The sequence below is a fragment of the Paroedura picta genome, chromosome 5 (assembly GCF_049243985.1).
Source record: "Paroedura picta isolate Pp20150507F chromosome 5, Ppicta_v3.0, whole genome shotgun sequence".
NCBI lineage: Eukaryota > Metazoa > Chordata > Lepidosauria > Squamata > Gekkonidae > Paroedura > Paroedura picta.
Genome location: NC_135373.1, coordinates 43,940,962 through 43,958,901, shown reverse-complemented (window position 1 = coordinate 43,958,901; position 17,940 = coordinate 43,940,962). Strand labels below are relative to the sequence as shown.

Here is a 17,940-nt window from a genome sequence, read left to right as displayed (position 1 = left end):
GAACGCCTGTGAAAAGGAGGTCATCAGACCCAGAATAAAATAAATCCAGAAGGCAACCTGTGCATGCAAAACATGCTTCTTTGGAGCATCACAGATAGCTACACCCTCTACACATCTTTTTGAAAAATAAGCAAGTTTTTTCTTAGAATGAAAGGATCCTCGTTCAGAATGACTAGGAGAGGAACACTCCCGATGCCAACAGCTGCAGATTTCACTTTGAAAGAGCCTCTTAATGCAAATGTAGTCGAGGAGATATTCAAAAAAGGCACCCCCCTTACCTCCCCCCCCCCGCCAAGTGACACAACCATGGTGTCAAAGTGCATCGTTTGCTGGAGGGTGCTGCCATCTGCAAGAGCGCAACATTTCATCTCCGGTAAATAAACACATCTGCTTCTGCCAGTGTCCTCCCTGCTGCGTGGCCCATCTGGAGCAGGTGAGCTAGAAGGCATAGCCCGGCACTGGAAGGTGGGGGTGGAGGAAAGAGGAGCAGGCAGGATCAGGCCTCAAGGGACCTGGCACGGGGAGGAAGGAGACAGTCATCCCATCATGTCGCATCCTGCTGAGCCCCTTTGCCAAAGCAGTATGTTAAATTGCCCTCGTTAGTGAGGGGGACTCCAAGCCAGTGGCACCTGGACCATCTGCTCCAAAGGTCATGTGACCTTGCAGAGCCAAGTCGGAAAGTGGCAGTAGTCTGCAAAGCAAGGATCTGAGCGTAGAAACTCCAGATTATTTTCAGGTTGGGGGAAAAAAACAGATGTCCTCTCTATAACCCCTTAAGGAAAAACCTTTAAAAGGATACCAATTATTCCCCCACTTCAAAAAAGTCCTGAAAACCTTTATACTTTTAGACCAAGATGTAGAAAGTACCTCATTCCAGAAAAGAGACTGGACAGATTCATAGATGACATTTGACCCATTAAACAACCCCCAGTATTGCAAGAGCCAGTTTCACAGAAGCCTTCCAGTATGGTACAACTGAATAAATATATATCCTGCCTGGGCATGCAGGAATCTGTTCGTAAGGAATAGCCAATGCTGGCTCACTTTACAAATGAAACTGGGGACCAGTATCTGGTTAAGTGTGGGGTTTTATAGTTACACATGCAGCTATATGCAGTGAGGGTAACATGAGAACTACTGAACCCACATACAAAGAGAGCTCAAGTACATAGATGGTGTGCGAGTCCAATGTAACTTGTGAACAGGGCTAGAGTAGGAGAGATTCAAAAATGGATCCTGTAGAAACTATATGTGCACAGAAAGACTTTGCGCATGACATGACTTCCCTGCCCGCCCCAGGAAGCTACCCCCCCCCCAAAATACTGGTCCTGGAAGACAGGAGACATTCAGAAACAGGATTCTGCACTGATAAGGAATGGGGGAAGTTGGGCTTCGTTGGGCTTCTACAGGATCCGGTTTGCAATGCATGTATGTAGGAATGTGCAGGACAGGATTAGTGAGTGCAGAGGCCTTGTTTCTTTCTTTGCTATCAGATGACCTCTTGACACTGTTTTTAATAAGGAAACTGCCTCTTACCCAGGACCTTCATAGAACAGCCCATTATGGTCAAATTCTGGACATATCAGAGGGTCAAGCAATACTCCACAGAAAACCAGGCCCCTGCCACAAAGTAAAAGCTGCAAGCCTCCTTCATTACCTGCTGAAGCGGCTGAACAGGCAGAGACGGAAAGTGTGTGCTGGTGTTCCTGTGCTGGAGAAGAACTGATCAAGTGGGCTTTCTTAGCAGTTCTTTGTGATGGGACTATGAAAGACTCAGTAATTACTTCGGTGCATCAGTTCATCTGAGTATGATATTTATTCAAAAGCCTCCAAGTTGCGTCTTCACAAAAAGGAGCTTGTTTGGCTCCCCACATCAAACAGCTTCACTGTATTAAACTGTTTGCCAATGGATTAAACAGAATCCATGCATTTGTATGAGAAATGAAGGCCTTCTCCGTTTTCTAAAAAAAAAAAGGGAGTTAGTTCATTTCCCCGGCAATGGCTGGTTGGATGGGGGTGGTTGGGGGACTGGGTTTAAAAAACTAAAGAGTTCACAGTGCAGACTCCAAGAACTGCCAACAGCAGGGTTGCCCAACAAGCAATTCACCAAGTAAAAGCCTTCAGATTTTACTGTGTAGGTATAGGGTATTAGGGAGGGGGGGGGTTATGCTAATCTTCTGGCAGCACAAGCTAGATGTAGAATGAGCTGCATTTGGCTTGGCAGCTCACAAGATGTGCAGAACTGGGCCATCCTTTCAGAGTTTATTACGATCTGTCAACAACTTCAGCCTCTTGTACTGTGCTTACAATAACCACTTGGTGCAAACCTGTGAGATGGGAGGGCAGGACAGGGAGAGAAGTTAGTCCCCTATAGAGACTGGGACAACAGCACAAGAGAAGCAGCCAAAGAATAGAAGGCAGGGATGTAATATGCATGCAACAGAAACAGGGATTTGAAGAGGAGGCAAAGGCTGGCAACAGAGATGCTTATTACCAATGATTGAAAGGGCTCGTTCCCTTGCACCTGATGTGTAGGTAATTAAGGCAAGAGCATTGTTGCTTACAAGGCAAAACATAGGCTGCAGCCTCCTAATTAAATAGATCTATAGCAGTAGCATGACATTTCAGGTCTTGCTTCCTCCCACTCAAATCTCTATTTTCCTCTGCTTAGCTGATCACATGCCATTTCCATTTTTACTTTTCATTTTCTGCCCTGCGGTATTCAGTCATATGTATGCACATGCTTATGGGGGGAAAAGAGACACACCATCAAAAGAATCATAGTGAAAGGAGCTGGGAAAAATACTGCCACAATCAGCCACTTCAAGAGAGGAAAGTGGGACTCCAAACACACTCTTTCTTTTCCTAAGCAGATCTAAATAAGTTTGTCTTAGATCATTATCGGTGCAGTGTGATTAGCCAGCAGCCTATAACGTAACTGAAGCGTACCAAGCGGCCTTCACCAAGCAACTTCCTCAGGCCCAGAGACCCTGCACACAATTCACGGACAGTAATACTGGCTTTACAGAGCTTTTGTAGAAGAATACAAGAAGAAGAATATGAATTTTTTGTATGGTCCAGAGTGCTACATAGGTATGCCCATAGCAGCTTGCAGACAGAAATAAATGTACAGTACATAAAACTAGCAATGACACCAACTAATAAAAGCCAGCTCCGTCAGCTTGCAGGTTTTCATGAACAACTCTGTCTTTAGATACCACTGGAAGGTCTGTGCGGAGGAGAGCTTACCATAGTTTGCAAGAAAGAGAGTTCTACAGCACTGGAGTGGGTTCTCGCCAAACAAGCCTGTCATAAAGTGGATTCATACAAAAGAAACCACTTGACTGACTTTAGCGCAAGGACAAAAACATGTAGGTGGGATGCAGTCTGTCAGGTACTTCAAGGACAACGCATTAAGGATTTATAAAGTGTCTCAAACTGAGATCAGGAAATTTTAGATGCTTGATATGTGCATTGCAGCAAGCTCCAACTGGACTTCCTGGCTGCTGTATTTTGAACAGTGATGTTTCTTAGACTATCTTCAAGGGCAGTTCCATTTAGGGCATGTTACAGGAATCCACTCTGAATGAGACTAAGATGTGGCAATGGCCAGGAAAGGTGCTTAATCAGAACAAGCATCCCCAGACTGTGGCCCTGTTGTTTAGGATGAGTACAACCTTACCCAGAACAGGCTGTACATCTACTCTTGTCTCAGCTTTACACACAACACACAACACTTCTGTTCTGGATGAATTTTGCATCCCTCATTTATTTATTATTACTGCATTCACTTTCCCTATCTAGTCCTTGTGCTAAGAACAAGTGAGTGCAGAAAAAAGGCGTACAAAATATTGTACTGATCCCAGAGAATCTAGCTTCCAGAAGACCTTAACTAAAAAAAAAAAAAAAAAAAAAAAAAAAACACCCAGCAAAACACTAGAACTATACTTTGCAGAATTTATTCTGATTTTGCCAAATTTCAAAATTAAGAGGAGTTAAGCAAGTGTGCTCAGTTTCATAATACAAATTACAAAATTTAATTTTTTCCTTGGCAGAGAATCTGAACTTACCTAGATACAGACCTTAAATTTGCCTGCCAACCACCTGGGTTTGCTTTGGCTGGCTTTGCAAGCAAAGTTTTAAAGTGCAGTTTGGAGTATTCAAGTATTTAAGCTTGTGAATAGGGCTGATGTATCAAATAAGCAGGGGGAAAAGTCATTTTCAGTTCAGAGTATGGTACTCAGCATGGCTGCTTCTGAAGAACCATTTGAAAAAGCATGTATTTCACCTCAACCAGGCACAACTTTACAAATGTTCACTGTTCATTGCCAACTGCCACCCTTACCAAAGGGTGAATACAGCTGCCAGTAGCTTGTTCAAACTCATACTGAGGAGTGATGCAGGTTATTACATCTGGAACATGAAAGCCAGTTTCTGACATGGATTGTAAAAGCCAGAATCAACTCAGTATGAGAATAATTAAAAGGTACAACTTGTATCTGGCTTACCCTGCTCCGCAGATAGTCAGCCAGATTCCGACGCGTGAAGTTGGCGGCTGCAGTTGGAGACAACTCATATCCTGTAATGAAGGAATTGACATATTCACAATGCCATGGGTGGACGAAAATATTTTCAGAGCAGAAAGCAAGCATTTCTTTCATTACCTGACTTATATGGCAACTCTGATCTCTTACAGTCAGGATCAAAATGATTCTGCAAAAAAATGTGGAATAGAAGTCTTTCCCACTTGGAACCTAAAAGTGTCTTCTAATTTATGCTAATGCTCTAGAAATGTCTACTCAAAGCAGACACTTGAGACAAATTCCAGCCCTGTGCAGGGGATAGGACAGTATGGATCCACTTAAATGCAATTTTGGGCAAGAGATCAGAACTACATGCATATATAAAATGATTAAGAGTCAACAGACATATTTGAAGTAACATGGTACAGTATTCTGACACTACATCCAATCAGACCACACGTATGTGGTTCTATATTTGAAAGGATGCCTTTTTAAAAATGGGTGCCTTCAGAAGAATAATATTTCAGGAGAATTTGTATTCCACTCACTTCTAATCCTGACAAACTGTTTTCCAAGGACAAGGAAGATTTTATATAAATATTAGTAGGAAAGCCTTTTTAAAAATGGGCCAGGTGCCCACCCTCCAGCTTTCCCAGGGGCCAGGAGACCAAGGAGTGTGGAACGGCTGGCTTTTACTCCTCATGAAGCAAGTATGGAGGAAGAGGAGGGCTGGGGAAGAGCCTCTGATTGGCCCTCAGAGGGGGAGTGCCATCACCCTATTGGGGACATGTCTCCCAGTAAGGGCCAATCAGAGGCTTAGCACATTATTGGAAGGACCGTAAGGTTTTTATAGGTTATGTTTACCAGATCTGCAGTCTGAAGAGATGTAATCCCATTACAGAATCACAGAATCATAGAGTTGGAAGGGGCCATACAGGCCATCTAGTCCAACCCCCTGCTCAACGCAGGATCAGCCCAAAGCATCCTAAAGCATCCAAGAAAAGTGTGTATCCAACCTTTGCTTGAAGACTGCCAGTGAAGGGGAGCTCACCACCTTCTTAGGCAACCTATTCCACTGCTGAGCTACTCTGACTCTTACATAAATACTCTTACACGAGTATTCAGAACGTGTACTCTAGCTCTTAAGAGACTTCAGAAGCACACAGATGCAAATAAAGTTTCTTTTTAGAACCTGCTCAATTGCAATGTTGTTCAGAACAAGAGGGAAGGCACTCGATTGGGATAGTGGGAAGGAGACATACACTCTGCTTCTGCCCAACCAAGATCACTTGTAGAATTCTGGAACATCTAATCCAGTCACATTCCCCATAGTTTTTTAACCATCTAAAGTATTTCATCACTGTAGAATCCATAACATTTGGATCTCCCACTAAAAATGGAGCAACCTCCACTCACCATTCCTCATCTTGTAGAGTTGGACATTTTTCTGGATGTATTCTGCAAACTGGACAGTATCACCAGCCTCCCCAACACATAGGAGCAAGATTTTCTCACTCATCTTGAACATCTTGTCATGATCTAGACCCACAGGAAACAAAAGAAACAATAGTGCAATCAAAAATAAGAGTAAGCTACTGTGAAGTTTCAGGTGAGGAGACAGGAGAGACGAGCTGGTTCCAGGAGTGGCAGGTAATAAATCTAAATAATAGTAATAATAATAAAGCAGAGGTTTCCTACCCCCTTCCTCTACACACATGCAAAATTAATGGCTTAGGAATTTATGGGAATGAGCTTGCAAACAAGCCATGGACAAATATAAAAAGATTACAGAATAAATATCTTTAAAAATTACTTGGCTATTTATTCCAACGGTCAGATTAGCTGAGGCTTTAATATATACATGCATTTATATTTACTACATAAACAAGTTTAAAAGACAGATTTCTTTGTTGATAACCCTCCTGGAAGCGATTGAAAAAGGTCTGCTCAGTTATAGTTTAGAAATTGCTAAATTCTTAGGAAGGCAGGAAATTATAAAAATATTTTCATTTTCTTATGATAAAACTTTTGAAAAACATGGTTTGAGCATAGGGAAAAGGGATTACTGTCTGAAAAACAAACACTGAAAAATAGTATGTTTGTGCCATTTATAATTGCATAATCTTATTTTACATGCGATAAAAGTAGTATTTTAGGCATAACCACTGCTTTCTGGGGAAAGCTGCTCTCTGCATTTCAGGATCTACAGAACTCTCTAGATCTTCATATCAGAACTTTATTATTTTCTGCGCTTTTCCCATGAAACATTTTAATTTTAAGACACTATCTGCCACAATCACCTGCTGCTCAGCTCCAACAAAATTTGAGTCCAATGGCACCTTTAAGACCAACAAAGATTTATTCAAGGTGTGAGCTTTTGAGTGCAAACAAATTAAAAGTTAACGCCTTGAAAAAATCTTTGTTGGTCTTGAAGGTGCTAAGGTAAAGGTAAAGGTATCCCCTGTGCAAGCACCGAGTCATGTCTGACCCTTGGGGTGACGCCCTCTAGCATTTTCATGGCAGACTCAATACGGGGTGGTTTGCCAGTGCCTTCCCCAGTCATTACCGTTTACCCCCCAGCAAGCTGGGTACTCATTTTACCGACCTCGGAAGGATGGAAGGCTGCTGGGATTGAACTCCCAACCTCATGGGCAAAGCTTTCAGGCGGCTGCCTTACCACTCTGCGCCACAAGAGGCTCTTCCTTAAAGGTGCTACTGAACTCAAATTTTGTGCTACTTCTGACCAACACAGGTATCCCCTTGAATCTTTTCAGCTCCAAATAAGCTTTGACATTAACTTCAGAGGAGTGGTTAATGTTCAGTTTTCTTTCCCTCTGCAACACCAAATACATGCCTACCACCATGCAAGATCCTGTATCAGGCATCTGGCAAAACTGATTCTCCTTCGCATTAGCTTAGACCAAAATACACTGCCAGAGGAGGCCTTACATTTAGGTTGCACAGTTTAGTGTAAAACTTAGGATACTCCATTGCTTAGAAATTTTACATCCTACTTTTCTGCTCAAAAGAGCACTCAAGTTGGCCCACAAAAATGATAAAGCCATAAGAAGCCAGTCTTAATCTATTGTCTAAAGCAGTAATTGCAGCAGAACAGCCTGAATATCATGCAACTACATTTTCTCATTTTAGCTGCCTCCCACGACAGCAATCTTTACATCTGGCAAACATGTAGGCTTTCATCTTCACTTGTAGAGTAATCCTGTGCAACCAATAGGTCCAGAATGGGAAAATATACAAAGCACTGTGGTCCCAGTAGCACTTCAAACAACAATTACTTAATCCTGCCCTACTTCACAGAATGTCCAGTTTTCAACAGGGATTTGTGTATGTACTGTGCTTCAAAGTTGTATGGCCCCCTACCCCCAACATTAGGCATTATTATTGCAGGTACAATCTGCATTGTCTCATACCTTATAATACCACCTTCTACATTGCTCACACCCACCTAGCCATCACCGAACATCAATTAAGCCCTTCAGAAGATTTAAAACTGTAAAGGAGGTGGACCTAATAAAACTTTAAAACTTAATTTATATTGATTACATTTATTTATGGTGACCCACCACCAAGTCAATTAGAGAAGGGCGAGATATAAAATTTTATTTATTATTTTAATAATAAATTGTTTGCAAAAATAAATTGTTTGCTGTATCTTTCATTACTCACATTGCCTTTGAATGTTATTTTCCAAAGCGTTTTGCATTGTTCGTTAAATGCCTTATACTATATGATTAGATTTTTTATCTCTCTCTTTACTCTGTAACCCTCCTTGATTTCCAGGGCGAAAAGCAGGCTATAAATGAGTCAAACAAAATGCTGGGTTGAAAAACTTTCCCCAAAGTAAGTCCCTTTGGCAATCCCTAAAACATGGGAATCCCTAAAACCAAACCTCCTTCCAACAAACATCTATAGTTTGAAGCAGTTCAGCCCACTTTATCACCGCAGAACCCCACTCCGTGTTCTGCTGCATACTGGACTAAATACCAATAACAGGGTACACTGGATTCATAGAATCATAGAGTTGGAAGGGGTCATACAGGCCATCTAATCCAACCCCCTGCTCAACGCAGGATCAGCCCAAAGCATCCTAAAGCATCCAAGAAAAGTGTGTATCCAACCTTTGCTTGAAGACTGCCAGTAAGGGGGAGCTCACCACCTCCTTAGGCAGCCTATTCCACTGCTGAACTACTCTGACTGTGAAAAATGTTTTCCTGATATCTAGCCTATATCGTTGTACTTGAAGTTTAAACCCATTACTGCGTGTCCTCTCCTCTGCAGCCAGCAGAAACAGCATCCTGCCCTCCTCCAAGATTCAAACTTGCTTGACAGAAATGAGCTTACTTCTCTCCCCCCCCCCCACCCCCGTCCTTTAACTCAAAGAAGAGGCTGCCCTGGAGAGCAGAATTCCTGCGCCCGACCGGCGCGCCCTCTTTCAGCTACGGAGAAAAAACGGGCCCAGAAGAAAGAAAACGAAAGGATTTCGTGCTGCCTGGCAAGGCAGGCCCTCCCTGCGCCTGGCACGGTGCAAGCGCTCCAGAGTCAGAGGATCGGGCCACCAATCCCGCTCCGAGGCACACAGACTGACCGCGCTTCATATGGACGATGCTGGAGGCCGCGATGGTGTCCGCAGCTACCAGGACGAAGTCCTTTCCCTGAATGCCGATGAGGTACTCCATCAGGGCCTGGTGGGCGGGAAATGCCTGACGACGGGAGCCGAAAGAGAAGACGGTGACACAGCTGAACGGGCTAGGAACCGGCGTGCGACGCGGCGCGGAAGAATGACGTGATCGCCGGAGGCCGGGGGAAACTGTCGCGCGAGAACTGGGAGGAGGCGCGCGCCGTGAGTGTATACGAAGCCACGTGACCGACTTCCTTCCCGCCCCTTTTCTAAGCTGGAGCCTCGTCTTTCCGGACAGTGGGCTTTTCAAGAGTCACGTGACTTCCCGCGGGGTTAAAAAAATATCAATATCTTGTTTATTCAACACTATATAGTTGTTGTTTTTTTAAGCCTGCTCTGCTGGGGTACATGCGGTAGGGGAGATTGACAGGAATTGATTGGCCCGACATTTTTTAAAATCTTCACAACAATCCTGTGAGGTTGGCTACATTGAGAGCGAGTTGAACCAAGATCAATTCCATTGTTAGGGGAAGCAGAGAGAGGGGGGCTGGTCATCCAGCTATCCTCATAAAAGGGAAAGATTTGAACCCAATACTAAAGTAAACCCCCGCACCATGCTGATTATAGGCACATTCCGCAGGAGTACAACCGATGATATAATCTGTGTGCTTTACAGGCACCTTTCCCTTCTCACAGTTATATGGCAATATAGGTTATTGATCTCCCCACAACACACACCCTGTGGGGGTGGTAGGGCTGAGAGAACTATGTGAGAACAGTCCTCTAAGAGAACTGTGACTAGACTAAGGTCACCCAGCAGGCTGGATGTGGAACAGCAGGAATCAAATCTGGTTCTCCAAATTAGAGTCCACCGTTTTAAATCACTACATTATGCTGTATTTTCCTTGGAAATAGTCAATCTAGCTTGGTGGTGTCCACAAAGGGTTTCCAACTTCCGAGGGGAACTTGGAAATATCCCAGAATTACAGCTGATCCCCAGATGAGAGAGATTGGTTTTCCTGGACAAAATGGCGGCTTTGGACGGTTGACTATGTAGATTATACTTTATTGAGATCCCATAAGAGCAGCAGGTGAGAAATCTAATGCATAATAATAATTTTATTTATTTAGTTTTCAATTTTTATACTGCCACTCTTGGAAAGTCTCACGGCAATTTACAAATATAAAACAATAGTTTCCATAAAACCCCCATAAAAGAGCCCTTATCACAAACCAAGCAGATGGCGATCACTATCCTAAAAGATTTTAAACATCGCTCCTTCTATCCCCCGATTCAGCCTAAGGGCCAAGCAATCTTCCGATGGGAGTGGAGAGCCGGATCTAACCTATCTGGGGGATCCTCTGATGGTTACACCGAGACCCCACCCTGGCCTCAACCACATGCCATGTGGAAGAGCTCCGTCTTGCAGGCCCTGCGGAAAGCTGGTAACTCTGGCAGGGCCTTCAGCTCTTCCGGGAACTCCTTCCACCAGGTTGAGGCCAGGACCAAAAAGGCCCTTGCCCCAGCAAGGTTGAGGTCGGATGCACATCTCGGGGGCCCGGGATAACCAATAAATTCATACCTGCAGAACGAAGAGCCCTGCAAGGGGCATAAACACCCTAACAGTCCCGCAGATAAGTGGGACCAAATCTGCATATAGCCTTAAAGGTCAATAATATCCCACCCCACCCATCTCCACCTTGAAGCCTCTAGTAATTACCCAACCTGGAGTTAGCAACCCTATGCCCCCAGGCATTACCTGGGGTTGGATCCAGGCTAAATGGCAGAATAGAAATTTGATCCCTCCCACATCTTAAGGTAGCCCACTGATCTTCATGAAATGTGGCTCATGGAGAGTAGAAGACCTGAGGAATGACATGAGGGTGGTCTGTGGTGGGAAGGGGGAATTAGTGGAAATTGCAGGATTAGTTTGTTGCTGGGTGCAGTTTGTAGCATGAACCCTGAAAACTCTTAATGGCCTGGAACGAATATTGCCTCTCTGGACATAAGGCCTGGAGTGCGCTAGGTGCTTACAGTCTCAAAGCCAGCTGGAATGATTTCAGCTCCTACTTGTGCTTTCTTGGCAGCAGCCTTGTCCTTTGGAACTGAAAAAGAGTGGGAAGGAAGTGTCATCTTCTATGCCATGCTTCAAGGAAAAGATGCTAAAGCTGAATGATTTAAAGAGCCCCCTGGAAATTGAATTACTGGTGTGCTGATTGTTGGAAACTGTGTATGCAGTTTTTAATGTTTATGGTATTTTCTCTATATTTGGAAACTGTTGTTAGTGTGCAACAAAAAGTAGTAGATAAATATGTTAAATAAATGCCTTGCTTGGGGTGATAAAGTACCATAAACTAGCCCTGCCTAGGACAGAATGGACAGAAACGGCATTCCAGTAACACAAAAAACACACACAACCCTTCTCCAAAATCACCCCCAAGGGACAGCAATTTACCCCAAGGGACAGCAAAAGGAACAGCAATTTACTGGGCACACATACCAGGAAAATGGGGACCATCCTAGCAGAATATGAATGCTCAGATGTTTCTCACTTGAGACACTGAGAATAGTTTGGTTTTTGCCTATGTTTTTGTGTCTATTTTGAATTTTTTATTATAGAGACCTGGTTCCAAAGATCCTAACATTTGGTAGGAATTTTTTTTATCCACACAGGAGTATATGTATTAAAAAAGAATGTATAAAATTGACAAACACTATCATCTGCTCTTACCCAACCCACTTGAACGTCTGATTCCAACTTCCCCTTTCTGTCCAGAGCCTGCTGCTCCTTTTTTTGTTGTTGCCACAAGTGGTCCCCTTCAAATACTGCTGCAACCCTAACAACAGTGTCCTGGGGGCAAGCCCTGGTGAATAACATGGCACTTATTTCTGAGAAGCTCTGCTCAGTACTTATTTCGCCATACATCTTACAATGTCTGCCCTTGGATTTCACTCCCTCTATTGGATTTAGGCAAAAGAGGGCAGGAATTAAGCTTTGCCCTCTCTGTGGCATTGCAAGTTTCAAAAAAATATGCTGTATGGGGTTGGGAGGGAAGCAACAAATTGTCTTTAGGAAACAGTATAAATGAGAGTAAGGCGCACATTCACCATTTTGACTGTTTTCCAATTGCCCTCAGCCACGCTTGTTAAATTGAGCGGTGCATGTGTAAATCAAAACAGGATGTTTCCCTTTCGCGAACAATGGCAGAACCACATGCCAGTTTTGAAATGTGTGGATCCAATTTTGGAGTTTTCAAATATGTTTTCCCTATAGGTTGCTAGAACTATGCCCTATACCCGCAAAACCAGCCAGCCTCACTTTGGGTTTTTTGTTTTATTTTCATAAGAAGTTTAACACATACAAAAAATTATCAACAGCTATCCTTTTTGCTGGTTTCTATTGTGCCCCAGGGTACAATTAAATACTAAGGTTGTTATTGAATTGTCTTGACATATTGGATTTTGGAAAGAAAAAAGGATCTGATGGAGGAAAGGAAAAACATACTGATCGAATTTTCGGAACCACAGATGAACCCCTCACCACCACAAAAGATGGAATATCTTAGGCAGCAGGAAAACAGGAGGCACCTGTCTGCCTTAGTGCCTCAGAATTTAATGGTGCTGCTTAGCCATTTGTAGTCAGAATAATAGAATCATAGAGTTTGAAGGGGCCATATAGGCCATCTAGTTTAACCCCTTGCTCAATGCAGGATCAGCCTAAAGCATCCAGGATAAATATCTGTCCAGCCGCTGCTTGAAGACTGTCAGTGAGGGGGAGCTCACTACCTCCTTAGGCCAGCCTTTCTCAACTTTTTACCATTGAGAAACCCCTGAAACATTCTTCCGACTTTGAGGAACTCCAGAAGTGGCGTGTACAGAATATGGTTGGGAAGCATAGTTGTGTACACGCCTACTTGGGGCTCCTCCCCTTCCCATCTGCTCCAGGCCCATCATTGGCCATTTGGGGGGGGGGGATCAGCATGACCATATATGGTCATATCATCCAATAAATGTTTCATACATTTAAAAATATTAACAATTACTTAACTCCCACCCATTTGGGAGACCCTTCCAGGGCCCTCAAGAAACCACAGGGGTTCATGAAACCCTGACTGAGATAGCAAATGTCTCCATTTAGACAACAGAGCTATGGTGAGTTCAGGTGCTGGGAAAGGGGAAACATGTTCCTCCAGGGCTAGGTCACCATCAGTCCTACAGGCTGGCCAACTGCAGTTACCATGTCCAGTAACCACGTTCTCTGTGATTCTGTCTAACCTTTTCAAGCTGTCTGTGTTTGTGGCCATCACTACATCTTCTGGCAGCCAATTCTACATTTTAGCACCCCATCCTTGTGCAAGAAAACCATGTCCTCCACAGTCCTCCCAGTATTTACTTGCCATTTTGTATGAGCACGCAACATGCATCTTTTCTACCATTAACAAAGTAGGGGGCCTAACTGCTCACACTGAAGCTGGAAGATACATGCATTGCCCTAATCACACCAAACATATCAAGAGGACTGCATGTAGCACCATCTCTCCTTATACCTGGTAGCATGGCCAAAACTCTGACAGAACACTGGATAGTTGGCAGTCAATGGTCTTTAGCATTTGGCAATCATTGATCATTGACCATGAGATTTCATATTTCACTCAAAAATACCTGGTTTTGCTGTTTCACACTGATGAGATGCATGGGGGTGGGAGGACAATGCAGGTCCTTAGCCTGTGCAACAGTGTTGGCATATTGCTATTGAGAGGATTTTTTTTCTTAGCTGAGCAATGAGAAATGAGACAACATTCAATGCCACAATTAAACTTGCTGTTCTATCGGACCACATCTGCTGTCTTGATCGATGCATTGTTCCAGCACCTTTTCACAGGCCATTCTGCTGCAGGGGCAAAAAAGGATTACGTGTTTTTTTTTCCAGACTGTCTGTAATATTTTGCTAGTTCTTTATGCTCCATGATGAACATGGCTGAAAGGTGGTTGCAGAAGGCTATAATGTAATGTTTTGTCAGCATTACTTACTTATTTATACCCCCATAAGGCAGTTTCCAATACAGAGTGAAAACCACATCAAAACATAATAAAAACATTGGGTACAATAAACAGCATTAATAATCATAATGACAGCAATGAAACAGCCATGAACAGAAAACAGCCTAAAACTTGAAAGGAACTATTTGGAATCAGAGTCTGCAACAGGTATCTTGCGAGCTACTGGTAGCTCACCAAGTGATCTGGAATATTTCCTAGAACACCCAGTGGGGGGGATCACAAAAAGATCTGCTCCAGCCATTTTTTTTTAAAGGAAAACCACTTTTATTTCATGGACTTCTCTCTGTGCTGCTGCTTCATTTCTGGTGTTCTTCCTAACCCATGTTCTGAACCTAGGACAGAAAAATATTTGTTAACATTCCAGTAGCTCAGGATATATCATTAAATAAAAGTTTGACAAACGACTCTGGAAAGTGGTAAAACCAACAATAACAGATTTTTTTTAAAGGGTCAGGAAGAACAGACCCCCCCCCCCCCCCACATAAAAACCTGGGAGAAAATGAGGCCCATTCCGCACAAGGATCAATGTGGCAAATTGCTTACAGAAAGAAAAAACGGAATTTAAAATAGTGGAATTCGGCGTAACGCATGCCTGCCTTTGTAGTGGAATCCAGTTGCGTTTCAATTGTTTCTCACAGGTTTCCAGTCTCGGCAAAAATCGCTAGAAAAGAAGCGATATTTGCCATGCTTTGTCCCGCCCCCGGCCATCAATCAAACAAGCAGCCAATGGGCGGTTGTTACCATGCTCCGGAGAAGCTCCTTTCCCTTTAAGAACAAGTTTTTTTTAAAAAAGAAAAACACACGTTGCAACGAATATGCCTTGATTCCTTGATTCCTTGCTTCCTCCTAATGTAGAGACCCATCTAGCTGGCAGCTGGCGTGTGAGCTGCCGTTTCATTGTTGCCATGCTCCCCCGAGTGAAACCCCCCCCCCCCCGTGCACGGGCGCGATTTTCGGCCGAAAATAAAGGGAACTTGCAAACGGGGCTGTGTTGTGCTTGGTGACTTGAGGGGAGCTTTAAAGCAGCTCTGTGGAGGGACTGCAGCTGGAGAAGCCTCGCTAGGTGAATGAAGGCTCGCCGGCTCGTTGCTATCCGCTCACTCAGAGAAAAAAAAATGGCAATCGCTTCGCCAGAAGTTCAGAGGAGCCAGGGGGAGGGACTTTGCTGAAACCGCAACAATGGTAACGCACAGAACTTTTTCGAAACTGTTGCAGATTATTTGCAAGAGTGTAGCGCTTTCCAGAGGGTGAATCCACTTTTTGGGATTTCCCTGGAAGCGCTACAATGAAGCGCTTTTTGCGGGTCTGTTTCAGGAGTGTGGCTGATTGTGTGCGACGTCGTGTATAACTGCAAATTAGTAGCATTTGCAATTTGCCACACTCCTGCTACATTTAGCTTGTGCGGAATGGGCCTGAATATTTCTACTGGGTACCTAAATCTAAATAGATTCAGCGGGTTTTCAGGGAAACAGCTCCAGAAAAAAAGTATCACCACAGAGAAGAACCTCTGGTAACCACCTTTCCTCTTCAGGTGGAGGTGCATTGATGAGCCATCCCCCTCCTTAGAATCCATTTCCTTGGGCTGGATCCACATGGTTTTTATAGGTTGAAATGAACCTTCCAGAGGCATTGGATGTTACAGAATGTTCATGAACATTCAAACTGCTCAGAAGCTCAAGATCCATCAAACAATGACTTGTGACAATGGGGCTGTACAATGTGAGTGGAAAAGAGTTCAGCAGAAGAGGGAGGCAGCTGCAGACAGATGTTTATGAGAGTGGCAGGTGAATACCCTGTGTGAACATGGTGTGTAGATGTAATAAGTGTGTCTGAGTATTTCACCTGAAAAAGATGCACATGCGGGAGAGAGTGTATTACTGGCAGCCCAATCCCCACACATCCATCTGCAAAATTACATGGGCTTCTGCAGCAGCACTAAAAATCAGAAGTCATTAACAGCTATGGATTTGGGATACAGGACAGCAGAGAGAGGACTGGCTCTGCTTTTTCTCCACTTTCTATTGCTCTGAATGAGCAGCCCACCCAAGAATGTTGTGGTGGGAGTCATAAAACAGAAGTCCACCAGCACCTTGAAGCATGAGAAGAATCAACATCAGTAAATGGTTAGGTATGATACCAGATGTTAAGAACAATCTGTTCAAGTTATTTAAAAAAGAGGGTCCTCTTGGATTATTAGAAAGGACACTCACAGTTGAGCAGACGCGTGATCCACCCCACTTCCTGTGGCTTCCCACAAGTAGCTTCACTAGCAAAAAGACAAGGCGTGTGGCCAGGATATTAGCACTTGGATGGTTGTTGAACCTCAAGCCAGATTGCTGCTGAGCAGGGATTTCTCAAAGGATGCTCTTGTGAAATGCTGAAAAGGCTAAAAAAAACACCCTGGTGTTTAGGCACATCCACAGCATTAATGCCTCCAAAAGCCTAGATGTCCTCCATTCTGGACAGCCAAGGGGTTAATGTAACCTACCGCTTTGAAGGGAATGCCCTCTCCCTGCCTCTTGTCAATCATGTGGCCTGATGTTTATTCTCCACCTGAGATGGGGAAATCGATTGGTGCGTACAGGTGAAAATGGATCGCAGTCCACTTGTCTGGTAGGGTCAGTGTAGCTAATTAGCACCCATGTCCATTTCCAGTTATTGATAGCACAGGTGAGAATCACAGCAAGGCGCAATGAGAGACATGCTGCGTGGCCCCTCACTCAGCTGTGCGTGAGGAAATGTAGCTGCTGCCTCATCCCAACAGGCCAATTTGGGTTCAATACTAAGCAACAAAGTATTTCTTCTCTCCATATATAAATACCTCCTAGAATTCACAACAGTAAGGTATGGGTTAGATTTTTTAGGATACTGGACTGCTGTTGCCAGTCTGTGCACTTGTTTCTGTTTGCATTTGATTTAAAAAGTTTAGCCTCCAAAACCTTTTTCCTGTAGATTGTTCTGCATCAGATTCCTTTAACTCTGGGAGCCATTTCACATGTTGCCTTGTGGCAAACACATGACAACTATCGTGTGTTCACACAAGGAGGAAATGTGGCCACTGCTGGCTTCCTAGCACAAATTCCCACATGCAGGGACAAGCACATCTGTTGAACAATCATGTTATGTTTAAAATGTAATGTGTGAAGCTGCAGCCCTCTCTTGCGGCTTGGGCCCTACTTACAGTTCCCATGAATTGTAGTCCATGGATATCTGGAGGACCACAGTTTGACTACCCCTGGTCTAGACATATTTCAGTATGTAGAAGCGCCTTAAGCTCAGGGGTGGTCACCCTGTGGCTCACCAGGTGTCCACAGACTACAATTACCTTGAGTCCCTGCCAGCATGCTAATTGTAGTCCATGGACATCTGTAGAGCCATAGTTTGGCCGCCCCTGCTTAAGCTGGTACATTGGATAGTATCACTTTGGAGAGCAGGTACATTGTGGGGGGATTAGCAAGAGACCCATTATGGTATAGTGGTTAAGAATGTCAGATTAGTATCCAGGGGCCTTGGGTTTGAATCCCTGCTTGTGCCATGGGAGCTTACTCAGTGAATTTGGCCAGTCATTCTCAGCCTAATCTACCTCATAGGGTTGTTGTGAGAATAAAACAGCAGAGAGAATGATGCATGCTGGTTTGAGTCCTCATTGGGGAGAAAGGCGGGGCATAAATGTATTAAAATAAGTTTAATTCCTGCACATAAAATAGCTCTCAGCA

At 43.9% G+C, this 17,940-nt stretch overlaps 1 protein-coding gene across 1 annotated transcript in view; it reads right to left on the bottom strand.

Moving 5' to 3' along the window:
• The window catches only part of PSMB2 (proteasome 20S subunit beta 2), a 33,073-nt gene extending 23,726 nt beyond the window's left edge, over nt 1-9,347 (bottom strand). The window contains exons 1-3 of the mRNA XM_077337569.1: nt 9,130-9,347; nt 5,940-6,062; nt 4,509-4,579 (exon numbers count right to left, since the gene is read on the bottom strand). Coding sequence (XP_077193684.1) covers nt 4,509-4,579; nt 5,940-6,062; nt 9,130-9,220 — 285 coding nt within the window. The 5' untranslated portion in view covers nt 9,221-9,347. The remainder of the gene's footprint in view (nt 1-4,508; nt 4,580-5,939; nt 6,063-9,129) is intronic.
• Between the last annotated feature and the right edge of the window lie 8,593 nt (nt 9,348-17,940).